We start from the raw sequence: 19,458 nt of genomic DNA, 5'->3' as shown, positions 1-19,458 counted from the left end.
AAAACGAGTCAAATGATTTTGTCAGACAGCTCTGCAGCATGCTTAGGCAGGCTAGCTAAATAGCATGGCTAAAGGCAGTACAGTGTGGGGAACACAGATAACTGGCTGGCTGCTACTGTCTGAGCAGCGATGAGATGATGACTGAGGAATGAAAAAGAATCAAGTTGTTAATATAGTAATATACACATCTGAACTGTTTTATTATTTCATAGTCATTTCCTATTTTTCTGTTGATGTCTACTCAGTGTTAACCTGATAGAGACAATGGAATATTTTCAATGTTTTGGAAATTGAATGTTCACTATTTGTGGCTTTGGAATTTCCATTACAAAGCTCTAAAATCATTGTCATGTCATTATTTTTAAATGCATTTAATGTTAAAAAAATATTTTGAAATCGATTAACCGTGATACTTTTTTAGTAACGGAAACCACCTGAAAAAGCACTAATCGTTCAGCACTAGTCCAACCAGAACGCAATCACAATGTTAAACTCAGCATCACACAACCACTTGCTGCTGTGAACATTTCACTGTGAGAGCATCTCACATGTTGTTGTTGTTATTACTAGGTAGTGCTGTGGGGAATGAGGCCAGTTGGCTGTAATGGCCTCCCACAATTACATCCATATGAAGACACCAGTAAATCCAACCTAACTGACATTCTTTCAGCTAAATTCAAAAGAGTGTATTTCCACCTCCAGGTGATATCGGACGAGAGCCAGGTGCACATCGAGCTGCAGATGGCCTTGGACAGTAAGGACAGTGACATCGAGCAGCTGCGCTGTCAACTGACCTCTCTGAGCGTCACCTCCATGGACTCCACCAGTATCAGCAGTGGTAACGACCTGGACATGGACGACAGTGGTTACCCAGGTAACAACACTTTCAACACCCCTCACTTTAACAACCGAGTCAAAACACTGAGCACCCGAGTCAAAACACTGAGCACCCGAGTCAAAACACTGAGCACCCGAGTCAAAACACTGAGCACCCGAGTCAAAACACTGAGCACCCGAGTCAAAACACTGAGCACCTGAGTCAAAACACTGAGCACCTAGTAATTTAACACTAATTGTTCGTCAATCCTCCCCCCATCTCTGTGCTGTCTCTTTCCACAGTATTTCTCCTCTATCCTCCCCTATCTCTCTGTCTCAGCACAATGTCCCTCACACGTTTATTTCTCCTCTATCCTCCCCTATCTCTCTGTCTCAGCACAATGTCCCTCACACGTTTATTTCTTCTCTATCCTCCCCTATATCTCTGTCTCAGCACAATGTCCCTCACACGTTTATTTCTCCTCTATCCTCCCCTATCTCTCCGTCTCAGCACAATGTCCCTCACACGTTTATTTCTCCTCTATCCTCCCCTATCTCTCCGTCTCAGCACAATGTCCCTCACACGTTTATTTCTCCTCTATCCTCCCCTATCTCTCTGTCTCAGCACAATGTTCCTCACACGTTTATTTCTTCTCTATCCTCCCCTATCTCTGTCTCAGCACAATGTCCCTCACACGTTTATTTCTCCTCTATCCTCCCCTATTTCTCTGTCTCAGCACAATGTCCCTCACACGTTTATTTCTCCTCTATCCTCCCCTATCTCTCTGTCTCAGCACAATGTCCCTCACACGTTTATTTCTCCTCTATCCTCCCCTATCTCTGTCTCAGCACAATGTCCCTCACACGTTTATTTCTCCTCTATCCTCCCCTATTTCTCTGTCTCAGCACAATGTCCCTCACACGTTTACTTCTCCTCTATCCTCCCCTATTTCTCTGTCTCAGCACAATGTCCCTCACACGTTTATTTCTTCTCTATCCTCCCCTATCTCTGTCTCAGCACAATGTCCCTCACACGTTTATTTCTCCTCTATCCTCCCCTATCTCTCTGTCTCAGCACAATGTCCCTCACACGTTTATTTCTCCTCTATCCTCCCCTATCTCTCTGTCTCAGCACAATGTCCCTCACACGTTTATTTCTCCTCTAACCTCCCCTATCTCTCTGTCTCAGCACAATGTCCCTCACACGTTTATTTCTCCTCTATCCTCCCCTATCTCTCTCTCAGCACAATGTCCCCCACACGTTTATTTCTTCTCTATCCTCCCCTATCTCTGTCTCAGCACAATGTCCCTCACACGTTTATTTCTTCTCTATCCTCCCCTATCTCTGTCTCAGCACAATGTCCCTCACACGTTTATTTCTCCTCTATCCTCCCCTATCTCTCTGTCTCAGCACAATGTCCCTCACACGTTTATTTCTCCTCTATACTCCCCTATCTCTCTGTCTCAGCACAATGTCCCTCACACGTTTATTTCTCCTCTATCCTCCCCTATCTCTCTGTCTCAGCACAATGTTCCTCACACGTTTATTTCTCCTCTATCCTCCCCTATCTCTCTGTCTCAGCACAATGTTCCTCACACGTTTATTTCTCCTCTATCCTCCCCTATCTCTCTGTCTCAGCACAATGTCCCTCACACGTTTATTTCTCCTCTATCCTCCCCTATCTCTGTCTCAGCACAATGTCCCTCACACGTTTACTTCTCCTCTATCCTCCCCTATTTCTCTGTCTCAGCACAATGTCCCTCACACGTTTACTTCTCCTCTATCCTCCCCTATTTCTCTGTCTCAGCACAATGTCCCTCACACGTTTACTTCTCCTCTATCCTCCCCTATTTCTCTGTCTCAGCACAATGTCCCTCACACGTTTATTTCTCCTCTATCCTCCCCTATTTCTCTGTCTCAGCACAATGTCCCTCACACGTTTACTTCTCCTCTATCCTCCCCTATTTCTCTGTCTCAGCACAATGTCCCTCACACGTTTATTTCTCCTCTAACCTCCCCTATCTCTCTGTCTCAGCACAATGTCCCTCACACGTTTATTTCTCCTCTATCCTCCCCTATCTCTCTCTCAGCACAATGTCCCTCACACGTTTATTTCTTCTCTATCCTCCCCTATCTCTGTCTCAGCACAATGTCCCTCACACGTTTATTTCTTCTCTATCCTCCCCTATCTCTGTCTCAGCACAATGTCCCTCACACGTTTATTTCTCCTCTATCCTCCCCTATCTCTCTGTCTCAGCACAATGTCCCTCACACGTTTATTTCTCCTCTATCCTCCCCTATCTCTTTCTCAGCACAATGTCCCTCACACGTTTATTTCTTCTCTATCCTCCCCTATCTCTGTCTCAGCACAATGTTTCTCACACGTTTATTTCTTCTCTATCCTCCCCTATCTCTGTCTCAGCACAATGTCCCTCACACGTTTATTTCTCCTCTATCCTCCCCTATCTCTCTGTCTCAGCACAATGTCCCTCACACGTTTATTTCTTCTCTATCCTCCCCTATCTCTGTCTCAGCACAATGTCCCTCACACGTTTATTTCTTCTCTATCCTCCCCTATCTCTGTCTCAGCACAATGTCCCTCACACGTTTATTTCTCCTCTATCCTCCCCTATCTCTCTGTCTCAGCACAATGTCCCTCACACGTTTATTTCTCCTCTATACTCCCCTATCTCTCTGTCTCAGCACAATGTCCCTCACACGTTTATTTCTCCCCGTCACTCCTTTATGGCCTTTCCCACTCCTTGTTCCACTATTCCTAAACCTCTGCTTTAAGATACACCTGTTATTCCTTATTCCTGCCTGTTTTCCCTTCATCCTTTTTCTCTACCTCTCTCTGTCTCTGTTGTGGCTGCGTAGTGCACATCACTCACTCTCAGACCTCTGAGTCCATGTCCTTCCACTACCAGCGCACGCAGAAATCTGTCAGCGTTGCCACCCGGCCCTCCTTCAGAGTATCTCACCCTCTCTTTGAGGAGGAGGAGGAGGAGGAGGATGAAGAGTATGAAGGAAATGATGGGCGGTTAGAACATGGCCGCCAACCTTTGGCCCTCACCTATGAGCAGGCGCCCCCAGAGCCTGATCGCAGTGGTGCAGGTGAACCCGCATGCTGGTTCAAAGTTCAAACACAATGCAGCTACTCGCCAAAAATACGCACCTTCTCTCTTTCTCGCCTCGGCTGTCTGTCTAACACTACTGACAGTGGCTTTACTCGGCTGTCTGTCCAACACTACTGACAGTGGCTTTACTCGGCTGTCTGTCCAACACTACTGACAGTGGCTTTACAGTGCTAATAATACTGCTTGGTGTTATGCAGCTGTGTGCGGAAAGTCGCAGCCTAACATTTTGTGGCCCCTGTTAACCTTGAGTTGACTCAAACTATAGTATGAGGACTGTCCAGACTTTTTTTCTGTTGGAATGGATCCAGTGTAGCTGTATCTGAAATGGCCCCCTATTCCTTATATAATGCACTTCTTTGACCCATAATGAGTGCACAATATATGGGGTGTCTTTTTGAAGCAGCCCTGCTTTGTTTCAAGCACAATTGGTAGGTGATACCAAAATACAATTGCAAGGAAGTCATGTAAAAAAAAATATAGAGATAAATGAATTGACTTAAGGGCATAATCTGATGCACGCAATGTGTTTGTTTTGACAACAGGGGTTTAACTTGTTGAGACAACAAAGTGTGCCGTGTGGATTGGTTCCTAACCTCCGCTACTTCTCTGCAGTATGGAATATACTGGAATAGTGTATTGCTCTTATTTGCTAATGTAATTCCTTTTTCCTGTATGCAAAACAGATACCAGGCTGGAGGGCTGGCTGTCACTTCCTGCCAAGAATACCAAGAGGTTTGGATGGGATAGAAAGGTATGGTGCTCCCTCTGACTCCGCCTATCCTTCTGCTAATGCAGTCCTGGGTACTAATAGTATTTGAAATGCTTTATCTGCAATCGATTGAGCTCCCCTGGCTCAATGGGAACAAGTGGAATAGTCCCAAAAGTGTAAATGATGCCCATTTAGCACTCCAGGCAGGCTCAATCAAACACTCTAAAGTACTCAAAAGAAAACAAATACTATTTGAACCCATGTCTACAGACGATGATATTTCCCCAGCAATTGAGATGATAAAGTGTGACTGTTCTCTCTCTCTCTCTCTCTCTGACAGTATGTGGTAGTGAGCAGTAAGAAGATTCTGTTCTACAATAGTGAGATGGACCGAGAGCAGTCCAACCCCTTCATGATCCTAGACATCGAGTGAGTGAAGACATCCACATTCTTACATGGCTCTGTCTGCTCCCAAATGGCAACCTATTCCCTATATATTGAAGTACTTTCAAATAGGGCCCATAGTGCACTAGTTTTAACCAGAGCCCTATGTAGCTAATAGGGTGCTATTTGAGACGAAGCCTCTCTGTTTTCGTCCCATGAATTCCTATGGCCTCTGCTGATAAAGACCAACTGCTTGTATTGAGATGCCTATCATAACCTTGTTCATAACCTTGTTCATAACCTTGTTCATAACCTTGTTCATAACCTTGTTCATAACCTTGTTCATAACCTTGTTCATAACCTTGTTCATAACCTTGTTCATAACCTTGTTCATAACCTTGTTCTTTCCTCCTTGCAGTAAGCTGTTCCACATCCGACCGGTCACTCAGACAGACGTGTACCGCGCTGACATCAAAGAAATCCCCCGGATATTCCAGGTAACATAACTCAGACACAAAGTTGAGCCAAGCTGTCCTGGACTGGTTTTACATTCCTCTATGTTTTGAGCAGTAGAAAAACTGTTAATGGTGAATTTCACTTCTCTCATCCCTCTCTTTTCTGTCTTCCCTTTCTTCCCCCTCACAGATTCTGTACGCCAACGAGGGCGAGAGCAAGCGGGAGCAAGAGTTTGCGGCGGATCCCCTGACGCTGACAGGCGAGCGCTCGTCCTTCGTCAGGCACAAGGGTCACGAGTTCATCCCCACGTTCTACCACCTGCCGTCGAGCTGCGAGGCGTGCACGCGGCCCCTGTGGAACGTGTTCAAGCCGCCGCCCGCGCTGGAGTGCCGCCGCTGCCACACCAAATGCCACAAGGACCACCTAGACCGGAAGGAGGAGGTCATCGCCCCCTGCAGGGGTCAGTAGAGGGCAACGGTCACATCTTGTAGGGCCATGGTTCAAATACTGTTTGAAATCATTCAACAATAAAAAATCTTAATCATTTGCCCTATCCTGCTTTGAGCGCCAGATGGGTGGAGTTTGCACTTTTGGGACTATTCCATTGGTCCCATACCGCCAGGCAAGCTCAATAAAACAATGATTTCAAATATTATTTTAACCCTGCTCTGCTAGGTTTAGAGGAGAGAAGGGTCACATGAATTTTTGAAAAACAGTCTTTAGAATGTTAGTCTCCACTAGTATTGTTAACCAATGTACAGCACAGTTCATAATGGTATTTTCTACCTGAGTGTATTGACTAACCTTAACCCTCGTCCCTCCTCAGTAAACTATGACATGTCCACGGCCAAAGACCTGCTCCTATTGGCCGGCTCTCAGACAGAGCAGAAGAGATGGGTCAGCCAGCTAATCAAACGCATCCCCCGGAAACACCCCACCCCTAGCCCCGCCCCCACTGCAGCCTCCGCTGCCCAAGCCCCCGAGCCACCCTATCGCTCCTCCCCACAAGCCTCCCCACAAGCCTCCCCCCGCAATATCCCACAACGCTCCCCCCCCCGCAACTCCCCTAGCCTTTCCTACCGTGGAGCCATCAAGGTCCAGCCCAGCCGCCAGAAGACTCAGCTTGAAGGGAAGCCCAGGTGAGACTATGGGTGGGGTTTGACTAGGAACTGGGAATCTTTCAAATGTTGTGTAGTGAGTGTACTTGTCAGACTATTCATTCTAGGAACTTTCCACAGTAATCACATAATGGTTTATGTTGTCTTTTAGACCAGAGTTATCTTGTTTAGCTTCATGCCAGTTTATGAGCTAATAAGTTACTTATCTTATAAATGAATCTGCAATCATGGCATAATGTTCTTGCTGTTGCTTGAGTCTTTTATGGACAATACTTATTCCAAACTGTCACATAACTCTGTGCCGGTTTCCCAGACAAAGATTATGCCTAGTCCTGGACTTACACACACTTTCAATGGAGAATGTCAACACTATACCTTCACAAATAACCAAAGCCAAGTTGGTGTCATCAGTGTGAGGTTCATCATTCACCTTATCAATGAATACGAAGGGTATAGAAAGCTTCAGAATGCTGGAAAACTCATTTACTCACTAGCTCAGCTAGCTCCTAACTCACTCTCTTCCACTGGCCACTTCCCTTAGTGCTGGCCCCATGCTCAGAATCATCCTCCACTGACACTTGACTCCTCACCTTTGACCCTCCATCATACTAGTGCTAATCACTCTGCTAGACTGTAAGTAGCAGACCCCAGTCAGTATTGTGTGTGACTGTCTGTCTGCTGCACTGCCTGTCATGTCATCTCTACTAACCACTACCTCTCTCAACCGCTCAACCATGTCATCTCTACTAACCACTACCTCTCTCACCCACTCAACCATGTCATCTCTACTAACCACTACCTCTCTCAACCGCTCATCCATGTCATCTCTACTAACCACTACCTCTCTCACCCACTCAACCATGTCATCTCTACTAACCACTACCTCTCTCACCCGCTCATCCATGTCATCTCTACTAACCACTACCTCTCTCACCCGCTCATCCATGTCATCTCTACTAACCACTACCTCTCTCACCCGCTCATCCATGTCATCTCTACTAACCACTACCTCTCTCAACCGCTCATCCATGTCATCTCTACTAACCACTACCTCTCTCAACCGCTCATCCATGTCATCTCTACTAACCACTACCTCTCAACCGCTCATCCATGTCATCTCTACTAACCACTACCTCTCTCACCCGCTCATCCATGTCATCTCTACTAACCACTACCTCTCTCAACCGCTCATCCATGTCATCTCTACTAACCACTACTTCTCTCAACCGCTCATCCATGTCATCTCTACTAACCACTACCTCTCTCAACCGCTCATCCATGTCATCTCTACTAACCACTACCTCTCTCACCCGCTCATCCATGTCATCTCTACTAACCACTACCTCTCTCAACCGCTCATCCATGTCATCTCTACTAACCACTACCTCTCTCAACCGCTCATCCATGTCATCTCTACTAACCACTACCTCTCTCAACCGCTCATCCATGTCATCTCTACTAACCACTACTTCTCTCAACCGCTCATCCATGTCATCTCTACTAACCACTACTTCTCTCAACCGCTCAACCATGTCATCTCTACTAACCACTACCTCTCTCACCCGCTCATCCATGTCATCTCTACTAACCACTACCTCTCTCAACCGCTCATCCATGTCATCTCTACTAACCACTACCTCTCTCAACCGCTCATCCATGTCATCTCTACTAACCACTACCTCTCTCAACCGCTCATCCATGTCATCTCTACTAACCACTACCTCTCTCAACCGCTCATCCATGTCATCTCTACTAACCACTACCTCTCAACCGCTCATCCATGTCATCTCTACTAACCACTACCTCTCTCACCCGCTCATCCATGTCATCTCTACTAACCACTACCTCTCTCAACCGCTCATCCATGTCATCTCTACTAACCACTACTTCTCTCAACCGCTCATCCATGTCATCTCTACTAACCACTACCTCTCTCAACCGCTCATCCATGTCATCTCTACTAACCACTACCTCTCTCACCCGCTCATCCATGTCATCTCTACTAACCACTACCTCTCTCAACCGCTCATCCATGTCATCTCTACTAACCACTACCTCTCTCAACCGCTCATCCATGTCATCTCTACTAACCACTACCTCTCTCAACCGCTCATCCATGTCATCTCTACTAACCACTACTTCTCTCAACCGCTCATCCATGTCATCTCTACTAACCACTACTTCTCTCAACCGCTCAACCATGTCATCTCTACTAACCACTACCTCTCTCACCCGCTCATCCATGTCATCTCTACTAACCACTACCTCTCTCAACCGCTCATCCATGTCATCTCTACTAACCACTACCTCTCTCAACAGCTCATCCATGTCATCTCTACTAACCACTACCTCTCTCACCCACTCATCCATGTCATCTCTACTAACCACTACCTCTCTCACCCGCTCATCCATGTCATCTCTACTAACCACTACCTCTCTCAACCGCTCATCCATGTCATCTCTACTAACCACTACCTCTCTCACCCGCTCATCCATGTCATCTCTACTAACCACTATCTCAACCGCTCCTCCACCCTCTGCCTCATGTCATGCATCTCAAGTAACTGTACAGGGCTGACCCCATGTCCCAGTTCTCTATCTAGGAGTGAACTGGATCGGTGTGTGTATGGGCTGGACGAGGGAGTTTGGACCATATTTCTTACACCAGTCTTTTTCAATCCATGAAAGTGGACAGTTAGGGCAGAAGGATAGAGAATCAGGAATTGCTCACTGTAGTGTCTGACTAAAACATGGTGCCTTAATGCTGCCATGGACTGCAAAGTCCCTTCCAGGCCATGAGTTGACACCAGGGGGACTCCCTCTACCGTTTCAGATTGCTTGTTGATTTTGAAAGCCTGAAGGACTGGAGTTGGTCGTTGGAGGATGTCGATGATGATGATGATGATGCTATGTTCGGCTTCTGAGGAAGTGAGGGGTAACTTCAGCAGTGGCTGCTGGGAAATGTATTTTTTGTTGGAGGCCTTGAGGCCTGATGTGTGGCTCCATTGGTAAGAGCATGTCGTAGGTTCAATTCTGGGAGGGATAACAGACTAAAAATGTTTGCACTCACTGTACTGTAAGTCGCTTTGGATACAAGTGTCTACTAAATGGAATACCGGTATTATCACTATTATGCATGTTTTGTGTGATTTCAATAGGGGCATTATACAGAATTGATTGCCAGTAATGGTTGGGTTGTGTAGAGCTTTCTGATGGCAGTCACTGAGTTGGACATTCACTATAATATGATAATATCTGCTGAAGAACCCACCACAGGCAGTGTTCTGCTGAAGATCCCACCACAGGCAGTGTTCTGCTGAAGATCCCACCACAGGCAGTGTTCTGCTGAAGATCCCACCACAGGCAGTGTTCTGCTGAAGATCCCACCACAGGCAGTGTTCTGCTGAAGATCCCACCACAGGCAGTGTTCTGCTGAAGATCCCACCACAGGCAGTGTTCTGCTGAAGATCCCACCACAGGCAGTGTTCTGCTGAAGATCCCACCACAGGCAGTGTTCTGCTGAAGATCCCACCACAGGCAGTGTTCTGCTGAAGAACCCACCACAGGCAGTGTTCTGCTGAAGATCCCACCACAGGCAGTGTTCTGCTGAAGAACCCACCACAGGCAGTGTTCTGCTGAAGATCCCACCACAGGCAGTGTTCTGCTGAAGATCCCACCACAGGCAGTGTTCTGCTGAAGAACCCACCACAGGCAGTGTTCTGCTGAAGATCCCACCACAGGCAGTGTTCTGCTGAAGAACCCACCACAGGCAGTGTTCTGCTGAAGAACCCACCACAGGCAGTGTTCTGCTGAAGATCCCACCACAGGCAGTGTTCTGCTGAAGATCCCACCACAGGCAGTGTTCTGCTGAAGATCCCACCACAGGCAGTGTTAATGTGTGTTTGAGTTGTCAGAACTTCTCAACAAATCTTTGTTTAGTTGCATGCTGTGTGCTGCTAGTTTGGTGTTGATGGCTGGTGTTTTGTTAGCTGTTTAGTGTGTGTGTGTGTGTGTGGTGTTGATGGCTGGTGTTCTGTTAGCTGTTTGTGTGTGGTGTTGATGGCTGGTGTTTTGTTAGCTATTTGGTGTGTGTGGTGTTGATGGCTGGTGTTTTGTTAGCTGTTTGTTGTCTGTATGTGTTTTTCACGCACTCTTATGTGAATAATCCGACTTCCTCTAGCAAAATGCCATATGAATGAATGTATTTTCTCTCTTCACAGTTTACCTCTATGATACAAAGATGTGCTGAATCCTCTCACATCATGTGGACTTTGACTGGAGCCTGAACACAGTGGAACCTATACATCTACTTTGCCTTTTCAGAGACAAAGGCAGTGTCTCAAATGGGGCCCTATTCCCTACATAGTGCACAACTTTTGACCAGGGCCCATATGGTTCTGGTCAAAAGTAGTTGCACTATATAGGGAATAAGGTGCCATTTTGGATGCAACCAAAGACTGCAAAACGCCAGATATTTTAGGAAAGAGGGTCAGGTTAACGTTGCATTCATGTAAGGACTGCAGTCGGACTTGCATATGTCTCAGTAAACCAAATGGTTTCACCTTCTGCCTTCTACAGTATAGCCTGGTCCTAGATCCGTTTGTGCTGTCTTGCCAACTCCATTGCTGTGCTGTTGTCATGCCAATGGCAAGACGGCACAAACAGATCTGGCACCAGGCTTCATACACTATGCATGTCACAGCAAGTTTGAACAATTCCATGATTTCATGGATCGAGAAAATGAAATACTTTGCAGGTCGCTCTAAAACTGCCTTATTTTATAAATGTCATGATGAAATACATACAGACCTAGCCATATATTTGCCTGTGTCTTTACATGCCTGGGTGATCCTCATAAGCTATATAATTAGATGGGTCTGTATTAGGTATGTGTGTATATAGGAATACGTGTTCTGTCAGTGTATTATTGCCACAAAGATACAGTACCAGTCAAAAGGTTTGGACACCTACTTATTCAAGGGTTTTAATTTATTTTTACTATGTTCTACATTGTAGAATAATAGTGATGACATCACAACTATGAAATAACACATGGAATCATGTAGTAACCAAAAAAGTGTCAAAACGATTCTTTAAAGTAGCCACCCTTTGCCCATTCTCTCAACCAGTTTCACCTGGAATTCTTTTCCAACAGTCTTGAAGGAGTTCCCACAATCTCAGCACTTCTGCGGTCCAACTCATCCCAAACCATCTCAATTGGGTTGAGGTCGGGTGATTGTGGAACCCAGGTTATCTGATGCAGCACTCCATCACTCTCCTTCTTGGTCAAATAGACCTTACACAACCTGGAGGTGTGTTGGGTCATTGTCCTGTTGAAAAACAAATGATAGTCCCACTAAGCGCAAACAAAAAAATTGGCTTTTACAAAACAGCAAAAGTATCATTTAAAAAAAAGCCACATGAGTAGCTGCACTAGTGATCTACAATAAGTGCTTGTCAATCCATTGAATAAAAAAACTGAATTCAGGAGAGCACAACAAAACACGCAAATTAGCCTTAAGAGAAAATATCAATAATTTAAAACGGATCATATTTTTGCAGAATGCTGTGGTAGCCATGCTGGTTAAGTGTGCCTTGAATTCTAAATAAATCACTGACAGTGTCACCAGCAAAGCACCATCACACCACCTCCTCCATGCTTCATGGTGGGAACCACACATGCGGAGATCGCAAAATTTGGACTTATCAGACAAAAGGACAGATTTCCACCGGTCTAATGTCCGTTGCTTGTATCGCATGGCCCAAGCAAGTTTCTTCTTCTTATTGGTGTCCTTTAGTAGTAGCAATTTGACCAGGAAGACCTGACTCACGCAGTCTCCTCTTAGCGGTTGATGTTGATGTGTTTGTTACTTGAACTCTGTGAAGCATTTATTTGGGCTGCAATTTCTGAGGCTGGTAACTCTAATGAACTTATCCTCTGCAGCAGAGGTAACTCTGGGTCTTCCTTTCCTGTGGTGGTCCTCATGAGAGCCAGTTTCATCATAGCGCTTGATAGTTTTTTCGACTGCACTTGAAGAAACATTAAAAGTTCTTGAAATTTTCCGGATTGACTGACCTTCATGTCTTAAAGTAATGATGGACTGTCGTTTCTCTTTGCTTATTTAAGCTGTTCTTGCCATAATATGGACTTGGTCTTTTACTAAATAGGGCTATCTTCTGTATACCATGTCACAACACAACTGATTGGCTCAAACGCATTAGGGAAAGAAATTCCACAAATTAACTTTTAACAAGGCACACCTGTTAATTGAAATGCATTCTAGGTGACTACCTCATGAAGCTGGTTGAGAGAATGCCAAGAGTGTGCAAAGCTTTCATCAAGGCAAAGGGTGGCTACTTTGAAGAATCTCAAATATTAAATATATTTTATTTTAATTTGTTTAACACTTTTTTGGTTACTACATGATTCCATGTGTTATTTCATAGTTTTGATTTCTTCACTATTATTCTACAATATATGAAAAAGTTTAAATAAATGAAAACCCTTGAATGAGTAGGTGTGTCCAAACTTTTGACTGGTACCGTATGTGATAGTTTTATTTTTACGAAAACAAAATATTTCACTGCACATATTTTTCCCTGTAATGTTACAAGATAGGCTATGTATAAAAAATATTATTTTAAAGCGTGAAATCTGAGGTTAGTCTACAATTGATACTTAGATGAGTGTATTACTTCATTCAAATCATGTTACATTATCAGAGTAAAGTGTTTGTAGCCTGGTCCAAGGTCTGTTTGTGCTGTCTTGTCAACAACACCAACCAAAGGGGCAAAACGGCACAAACGGATCTGGGAACAGGCTAAAGTGTTTGTCTTTATGACCGAATAAGGTGAACCATGAAGTACAATATGGGAATATTCTTCTGCAGTCGCCCCAATGGACGCTGATCCTGGGTCAGTTTTGTATTTACCCCACTAATGGTTAGGATTGGGGGAGGGGAAGCTGATCCTAGATCTGTACCTAGAGGAGACTTCACCCCATCAGGTTTCAGGCTTCAGTAAACAATGCTGACCATCAGACAGAACTGGAACAATATATTTCATATTTATGTTCTATATATCACTGCCTGTCTACTACATGGCTTGTTGGAAAAAATCTGAATAAATACTGTAAGACGGAGAATATTCTTTATTGTGTGTTTTACTTGTATTGCTCATCATTTTGGAAAAGTGAAGACTTTTTTTTTTTCTTCAAAGAGTTGCTTGAATACCATGTTCTGGGACCAAAAGACCAGTGGATAAGACCTTGTTTGTGGTTTCACAAGTCAGGGACATTTTGCAAGTGAAAATGCTAGTTTTCTTTATTGGACAGTCCAGTTAGTCCCTCCATGTGTCATTCTGTGTTCTTCTGTTTGCTGCCTGAAGAATATGACTCAGGTGACTGACAGACTCATCTCCAAAGCTCATTCCACCTTTTTGACATCTCTTCTGTAGTGGAATATCATGGCCAGCACAAATCCATTGAGTGATGACAAGACCGTGAACCGGGTGAGAACTGGAAGAATCAAATAACCAAAGGCCACAAACTGATCACTGTGGGCTCACTTCCTAATGTTTATAACTTCTTTTGAACTTTCAGAAAGTGATCTACTGCATCGATCAGACTAAGCCATAGAGTTGGGTAAAGGACGCACTTGGCCCAAAACCATGTTTCAGCAAAAGTATGAAATGAGCTCTAGTACATCTCTATGGACTAAGATCACATGTTGATTGCCAAGTCTCTACAAGGTAGGCAGTAGATACTGACCTTGTATGTCTGCTGTTGTCATGATTGTAGTGAACATCCTCGCTGAAACACAGAGGATTTGAGTGTAAAAACACGCACAAACAAACCCTCAAAACAGTCAATGATATCTCCATTACTGTATTAAAGGGACAGTTCACACAAATTACAAAAGGGTGAACTATCCCTTTAAGCATTCAGACCCCCACAATACAACATGACCAATGGGAGAGGCCTACTGTTCTAGTACCAAACTGGTGGTCAGATTCTCTACTCTTCATCATGAAGTGTACACCTGTTCACTCCTTATGGATTTAAAAGCAGTGGATTGGATATAAGTATTGGGAGTTTCCATTTCCTTACACCAATCCATTCTTTGTAAATACATGAAGGGGTGTGAACAAGTGCACACTTTGAATGGTAGAGGAATTGGACCACAGTCTCTCCCTTGGCTTGGTACTCACCCAAGCAGGTGTAGCAGGATATGCTCCAGGCGAGGGCACTGACCCCGGAGGAGTCCTTGGACTGGTACAGGCACTGGGCGGAGGCAAACTTACTGCTGGCGCTGATTAAGGTACAGAGGCTCTGAAGGGGTAGAAACAGGACCAAGAACACACATGAAGATTAATTATTATTATTTGTACCTTTATTTTACCAGGCAGGTCAATTAAGAACACATTTGTATTTACAATGACAGCCTGATTTAAGCCCCACTGGGTAAGACCGGAGAGCAGATCCATCCTAACGCACCTGATTCAACTAAGGGCTTGATGATTGGATGATTCAAGTGTGTTGGTCTGGAACAAAAGCCTGCACACCCACTGTGGGCCCTCAGAAACAGGATTAAGGCCTATACACAAGTCACCTAACAGCTGAATGAATTCTGGAGCATCTATATAGGCCTTAGAAACAGTTTATGAATCCTTCACTAAGCCTTACAAGTTGTAGTTTGTTTAAAGTGGGACCTAACATGCTATACTTACCATAGCCAGATCAATAATCCAATCTTGTAGTGTGACAAGTTTCCATCCCCCTACAAATCTAGAGTGGAACATTAAAGACTACAACAGCTGACAGTGAGCAATGTTTGTCATTTCTCAGTGATTGGTTAGGGTTGTCATGAGGCAGCCGCTTGTACTCAGTGATTGGTTAGGGTTGTCATGCGAGTCAGCCGCTTGTACTCAGTGATTGGTCAGGGTTGTCATGAGGCAGCCGCTTGTACTCAGTGATTGGTTAGGGTTGTCATGAGAGTCAGCCGCTTGTACTCAGTGATTGGTCAGGGTTGTCATGCGAGTCAGCCGCTTGTACTCAGTGATTGGTTCGGGTTGTCATGAGAGTCAGCCGCTTGTACTCAGTGATTGGTCAGGGTTGTCATGAGAGTCAGCCGCTTGTACTCAGTGATTGGTCAGGGTTGTCATGCGAGTCAGCCGCTTGTACTCAGTGATTGGTCAGGGTTGTCATGCGAGTCAGCCGCTTGTACTCAGTGATTGGTTAGGGTTGTCATGAGTCAGCCGCTTGTACTCAGTGATTGGTTAGGGTTGTCATGCGAGTCAGCCGCTTGTACTCAGTGATTGGTTAGGGTTGTCATGAGAGTCAGCCGCTTGTACTCAGTGATTGGTCAGGGTTGTCATGCGAGTCAGACGCTTGTACTCAGTGATTGGTTACGGTTGTCATGAGAGTCAGACGCTTGTACTCAGTGATTGGTTAGGGTTGTCATGAGTCAGCCGCTTGTACTCAGTGATTGGTTAGGGTTGTCATGAGAGTCAGACGCTTGTACTGACTCCCTCCCCTTCAACTAAAACGCAATCGCCCTCAGCAACACACACATAGCATACACGCTCTCACATCGCTCACCCTTCTCAGTAGTCTTTAATGTATAATTGTGTCTGTGAAAGATTGTAATCGGTCAAATCTACCTGGACATCTGCATTCTGATTGGGTGGAGGATACAGTGCAATGTAGATCAAGCTGTGCTTGGCTTTCCCATTGTAATAGAGGATGAGCAGAAGCAGGACGGTGTCTAAAACAAAAATACAGTGTGCTTCAATTTACACCTCTTAGTTAAATGCAAAAGACTTGTTAAAGGGGGATTTCAATAGTTATTGTTAGATAATTCTTCACCCTGTAACTAGTCTATGGGAAGGATAAAAAGTAACCCATGGTTCAGATTTCATTAAACTGCCACTACAAACTTCTACTAACTTTAGCCACTTCTAGCTGGCTATCAATGGTATAGTGTCAACCATGACAATTTTCTAAATATCATGGCCAAACCAACTGAATTATTTGACATTAAAGATGATTTTACCATTTTTGTAACATTGCACAGTTGCCCGTATTACTCCCATAGAGTTTTAGCTAGCTGTGGCTAAAGTTAGCTTAAGTTTGTATTGGCTGTTAAGGATCGGATCTTTTTTTTCTCCAATTTTTGACTAAAATGACATACCCAAATCTAACTGCATGTAGCTCAGGACCTGCAGCAAGGATATGCATATTCTTGATACCATTTGAAAGGAAACACTTTGAAGTTTGTGGAAATGTGAAATGAATGTATGGATAATATAACACATTAGATCTGGTAAAAGATAACACAAAGAAAAAAACATGCTTTAAAAAAAAAAAAATGTTTCATCATCTTTGAAATGCAAGAGAAAGGCCACAATGTATGTTTCCAGTTTAGGCGCAGTTAGATCTTGGTATGTGCAAAGTTTTTTGACTGATCCAATGAATCATTGTATTTCTGTTCAAAATGTTGTATCAAGTCTGCCCAAATGTGCCTAATTGGTTTATTAATATATTTTCAAGTTCATAACTGTGCACTCTCCTCAAAAAATAGCATGGTATTATTTCACTGTAATAGATACTGTAAATTTGACAGTGCAGTTAGATTAACAAGAATTTAAGCTTCTGCCCATATCAGATATGTCTATGTCCTGGGAAATGTTCTTGTTACTTACAACCTCATGCTAATCACATTAGCGCACATTAGCTCAACCATCCCACGGGGGGGACACCGATCCTGTAGAGGTGTTTTAAGAAAAACAAACCACGGATTACAGTTTCTCCTGGTCCATATACTTTCAAGATGAAAAAACATTAACATCAAGTTGTAAAATACTGAAGTTCACCTTTAAGGATCTTCTTCTCTGTCACACACACAATGTTCTATTTTTATATATTTCACTCAGAACACACACACACACACACAAGAAAGAACACCCTTTCATGACTTATGCCATGATAGCATGAGTCATTGCACATGATAACATCACCTTGGGCAATGAGTATTGGGTACTCCAGGAACGTGGAAGATGGTGCAGCATGGTGAATCTGGTAGGTGACAAACACGACATATCTGGAATGGAAGGACATGCAGGCAGACAGACGGACGGACAGAGAGCGGGAGGGAGAAACAGGCAGACAGACAGACAGGACAGAGACAGACAGACACAGAGGAACAGACAGACAGAGAGAGAGGCAAGCAGACAGTGGATTAATTTAGATGCCAGTACCAGCAGAGTGACCAGACACACAGGTATGCCAACACACTAAATCACAAAACTGTACTGCAGGGAATTAGGATTAGGGGAGTCCGATTTCTGTAGAGCAGTATGTTGTACTGTAGTGAAGTCAGGAGGTAGTCCTGACCTGGCCTTGAACCCGGGACATTTAGACTGTCAACCCAACACTTTAGCTATACATCTGAATCTGAATCTATTGACGAGATAGCTAGGTGTTGGGTTGGGAGTCGCCCTTGCCTTTCCCCTTGCCTTTACCATGCTGCCAACTGACACCCTGGTTCCCCTCACCCCTTTCTCCCAAAGTCAGACGCTCCCCATCAGTCTGTACCCCATCCATTTCCAGTTGACATTTACCAGTGGGTCGAGTGACAGTGTAATGGGGCACCACAGCTGCAGCCGAGCTATACTGAGACCAGTACAGTATAGAATGCCTAGTTTAAACCCCTCTTCCCCTACATGTCGCTTCAAAGTTGATAAAAGCTGAGGAAGAGTTCAGGGGTGATCAAAGTTATTTCAGAAGGTAGACAGGACTGTAGATTTAACATCTGGAAACGTTATCGGAAATGCATCTTTGATGGGTTATGGGCCTATATCTCATGAAATACAAGAAATACAAAAAAGAAATACAAAATACATTGAATGTCTTATGCTGTTCCTACTCAGAGGAGATGTTTCAAACCACTTGACATTAATTTAGTAGTTGATGGTGTAACCTGTTTTCCAGTTGATTAATAGCAAAACAGCCAGCATTGGTGCTTCCTAGTTATTACAAAAACATTGAAATGTATTAGAACCCCCCCCCCCCCAACTAAAATAAAAACGTGTTGTTTTTCTGTCTCAATTTATCCGTGCAAATTAGACTATGTATGCTTAAGTTTTACATAAATGTACCAATAGGCTAGTCTGAAACACAGCTATGTGAGTACAGACGTGTGGAGATGTCCCTTAACTCACCCAGTCAACTCCAACAGCAAGCCCTTCAGGCTAAATCCCTTGGAAGACTTCGCTCTTGCTACGAGAACAATCGACGGGATTTTAGACACTAAGCACAAGCAGAATGTACTATAATTTAACAAGTGTAACAAAATGTTTGAGTCGTCTACGGGTGACGTTAGCATATTGTCTTGGTATTGGGTAAAAATAATGATACTTGTAGTCTCCAATCACTCCCGTTAGTTCCAAGATTGACTTGACAGCGTGTAGTCAGTCTACCCTAGAGAATTGGACAGCTGGCCGAGCATTTTTCCAGTATATTACTTCAAGCAATAACCTTTTGGCCGTCTCAAAGTGAGCGTTGAAGTGCGCCTCCGAATTTGTATGGCTTGGATTTCAAAGAATACGTTTTTTTCAAAGAAGCGTTATATTACATTACATGGATGACAAACTATACAGTTACAACAACATTAGCCTATATACTGTATGTTTAGTTATAGTTGTGCCTGCCTATATGATGATCAACGAGTTTGAAAAACGTGAAAGAAATATGACACAGATGTATGTAGACCTATTTCCCCAGAGATTCGTGATTCACTTTTGGAACTGTTTGTTCCCGCCAAGTGCTGATCGCTCATT

At 44.1% G+C, this 19,458-nt stretch overlaps 2 protein-coding genes across 8 annotated transcripts in view; one reads left to right on the top strand and one right to left on the bottom strand.

Annotated features, from left to right (window-relative positions):
• The window catches only part of LOC129817696 (rho-associated protein kinase 2-like), a 71,794-nt gene extending 58,029 nt beyond the window's left edge, over window positions 1-13,765 (top strand). The window contains exons 26-34 of one of the 4 annotated variants that reach the window (XR_008753753.1): window positions 703-874; window positions 3,695-3,931; window positions 4,638-4,705; window positions 5,004-5,092; window positions 5,466-5,544; window positions 5,693-5,963; window positions 6,330-6,642; window positions 7,163-7,254; window positions 10,842-13,765. Coding sequence is in view for 3 of the 4 variants with exons in the window: in XM_055873186.1 (XP_055729161.1) it covers window positions 703-874; window positions 3,695-3,931; window positions 4,638-4,705; window positions 5,004-5,092; window positions 5,466-5,544; window positions 5,693-5,963; window positions 6,330-6,642; window positions 9,455-9,545 (1,320 nt within the window). In the remaining variant the exon portion in view is untranslated. Of the gene's footprint in view, window positions 1-702; window positions 875-3,694; window positions 3,932-4,637; window positions 4,706-5,003; window positions 5,093-5,465; window positions 5,545-5,692; window positions 5,964-6,329; window positions 6,643-7,162; window positions 7,255-9,454; window positions 9,550-10,841 lie in introns of all 4 variants that reach the window. The other 3 variants (XM_055873186.1, XM_055873187.1, XM_055873188.1) reach the window with 3 other exon arrangements.
• Window positions 11,865-19,424, bottom strand: LOC129817702 (solute carrier family 66 member 3-like). 4 transcript variants are annotated; one of them, XM_055873194.1, is made up of 7 exons: window positions 18,841-19,424; window positions 17,638-17,720; window positions 16,316-16,385; window positions 15,349-15,406; window positions 14,830-14,950; window positions 14,390-14,431; window positions 11,865-11,951 (listed from the first exon to the last, which is right to left on the bottom strand). In XM_055873194.1, the coding sequence occupies exons 1-7, from the start codon at window positions 19,002-19,004 to the stop codon at window positions 11,944-11,946; spliced, it is 546 nt and encodes a 181-aa protein (XP_055729169.1). In that variant the 5' UTR covers window positions 19,005-19,424; the 3' UTR covers window positions 11,865-11,943. The 4 variants fall into 4 exon arrangements, with proteins under 4 accessions (XP_055729169.1, XP_055729168.1, XP_055729170.1 ...); XM_055873193.1 differs by lacking the exon at window positions 11,865-11,951 and adding an exon at window positions 13,754-14,137; XM_055873196.1 differs by lacking the exons at window positions 11,865-11,951; window positions 14,390-14,431 and adding an exon at window positions 15,116-15,215 and having other exon boundaries at window positions 14,865-14,950.
• Between the last annotated feature and the right edge of the window lie 34 nt (window positions 19,425-19,458).

The sequence above is a fragment of the Salvelinus fontinalis genome, chromosome 20 (genome assembly GCF_029448725.1).
Source record: "Salvelinus fontinalis isolate EN_2023a chromosome 20, ASM2944872v1, whole genome shotgun sequence".
Lineage (NCBI taxonomy): Eukaryota > Metazoa > Chordata > Actinopteri > Salmoniformes > Salmonidae > Salvelinus > Salvelinus fontinalis.
The sequence above is the reverse complement of the archived record's forward strand: the minus strand, read 5'-3'. Positions and strand labels throughout refer to the sequence as shown.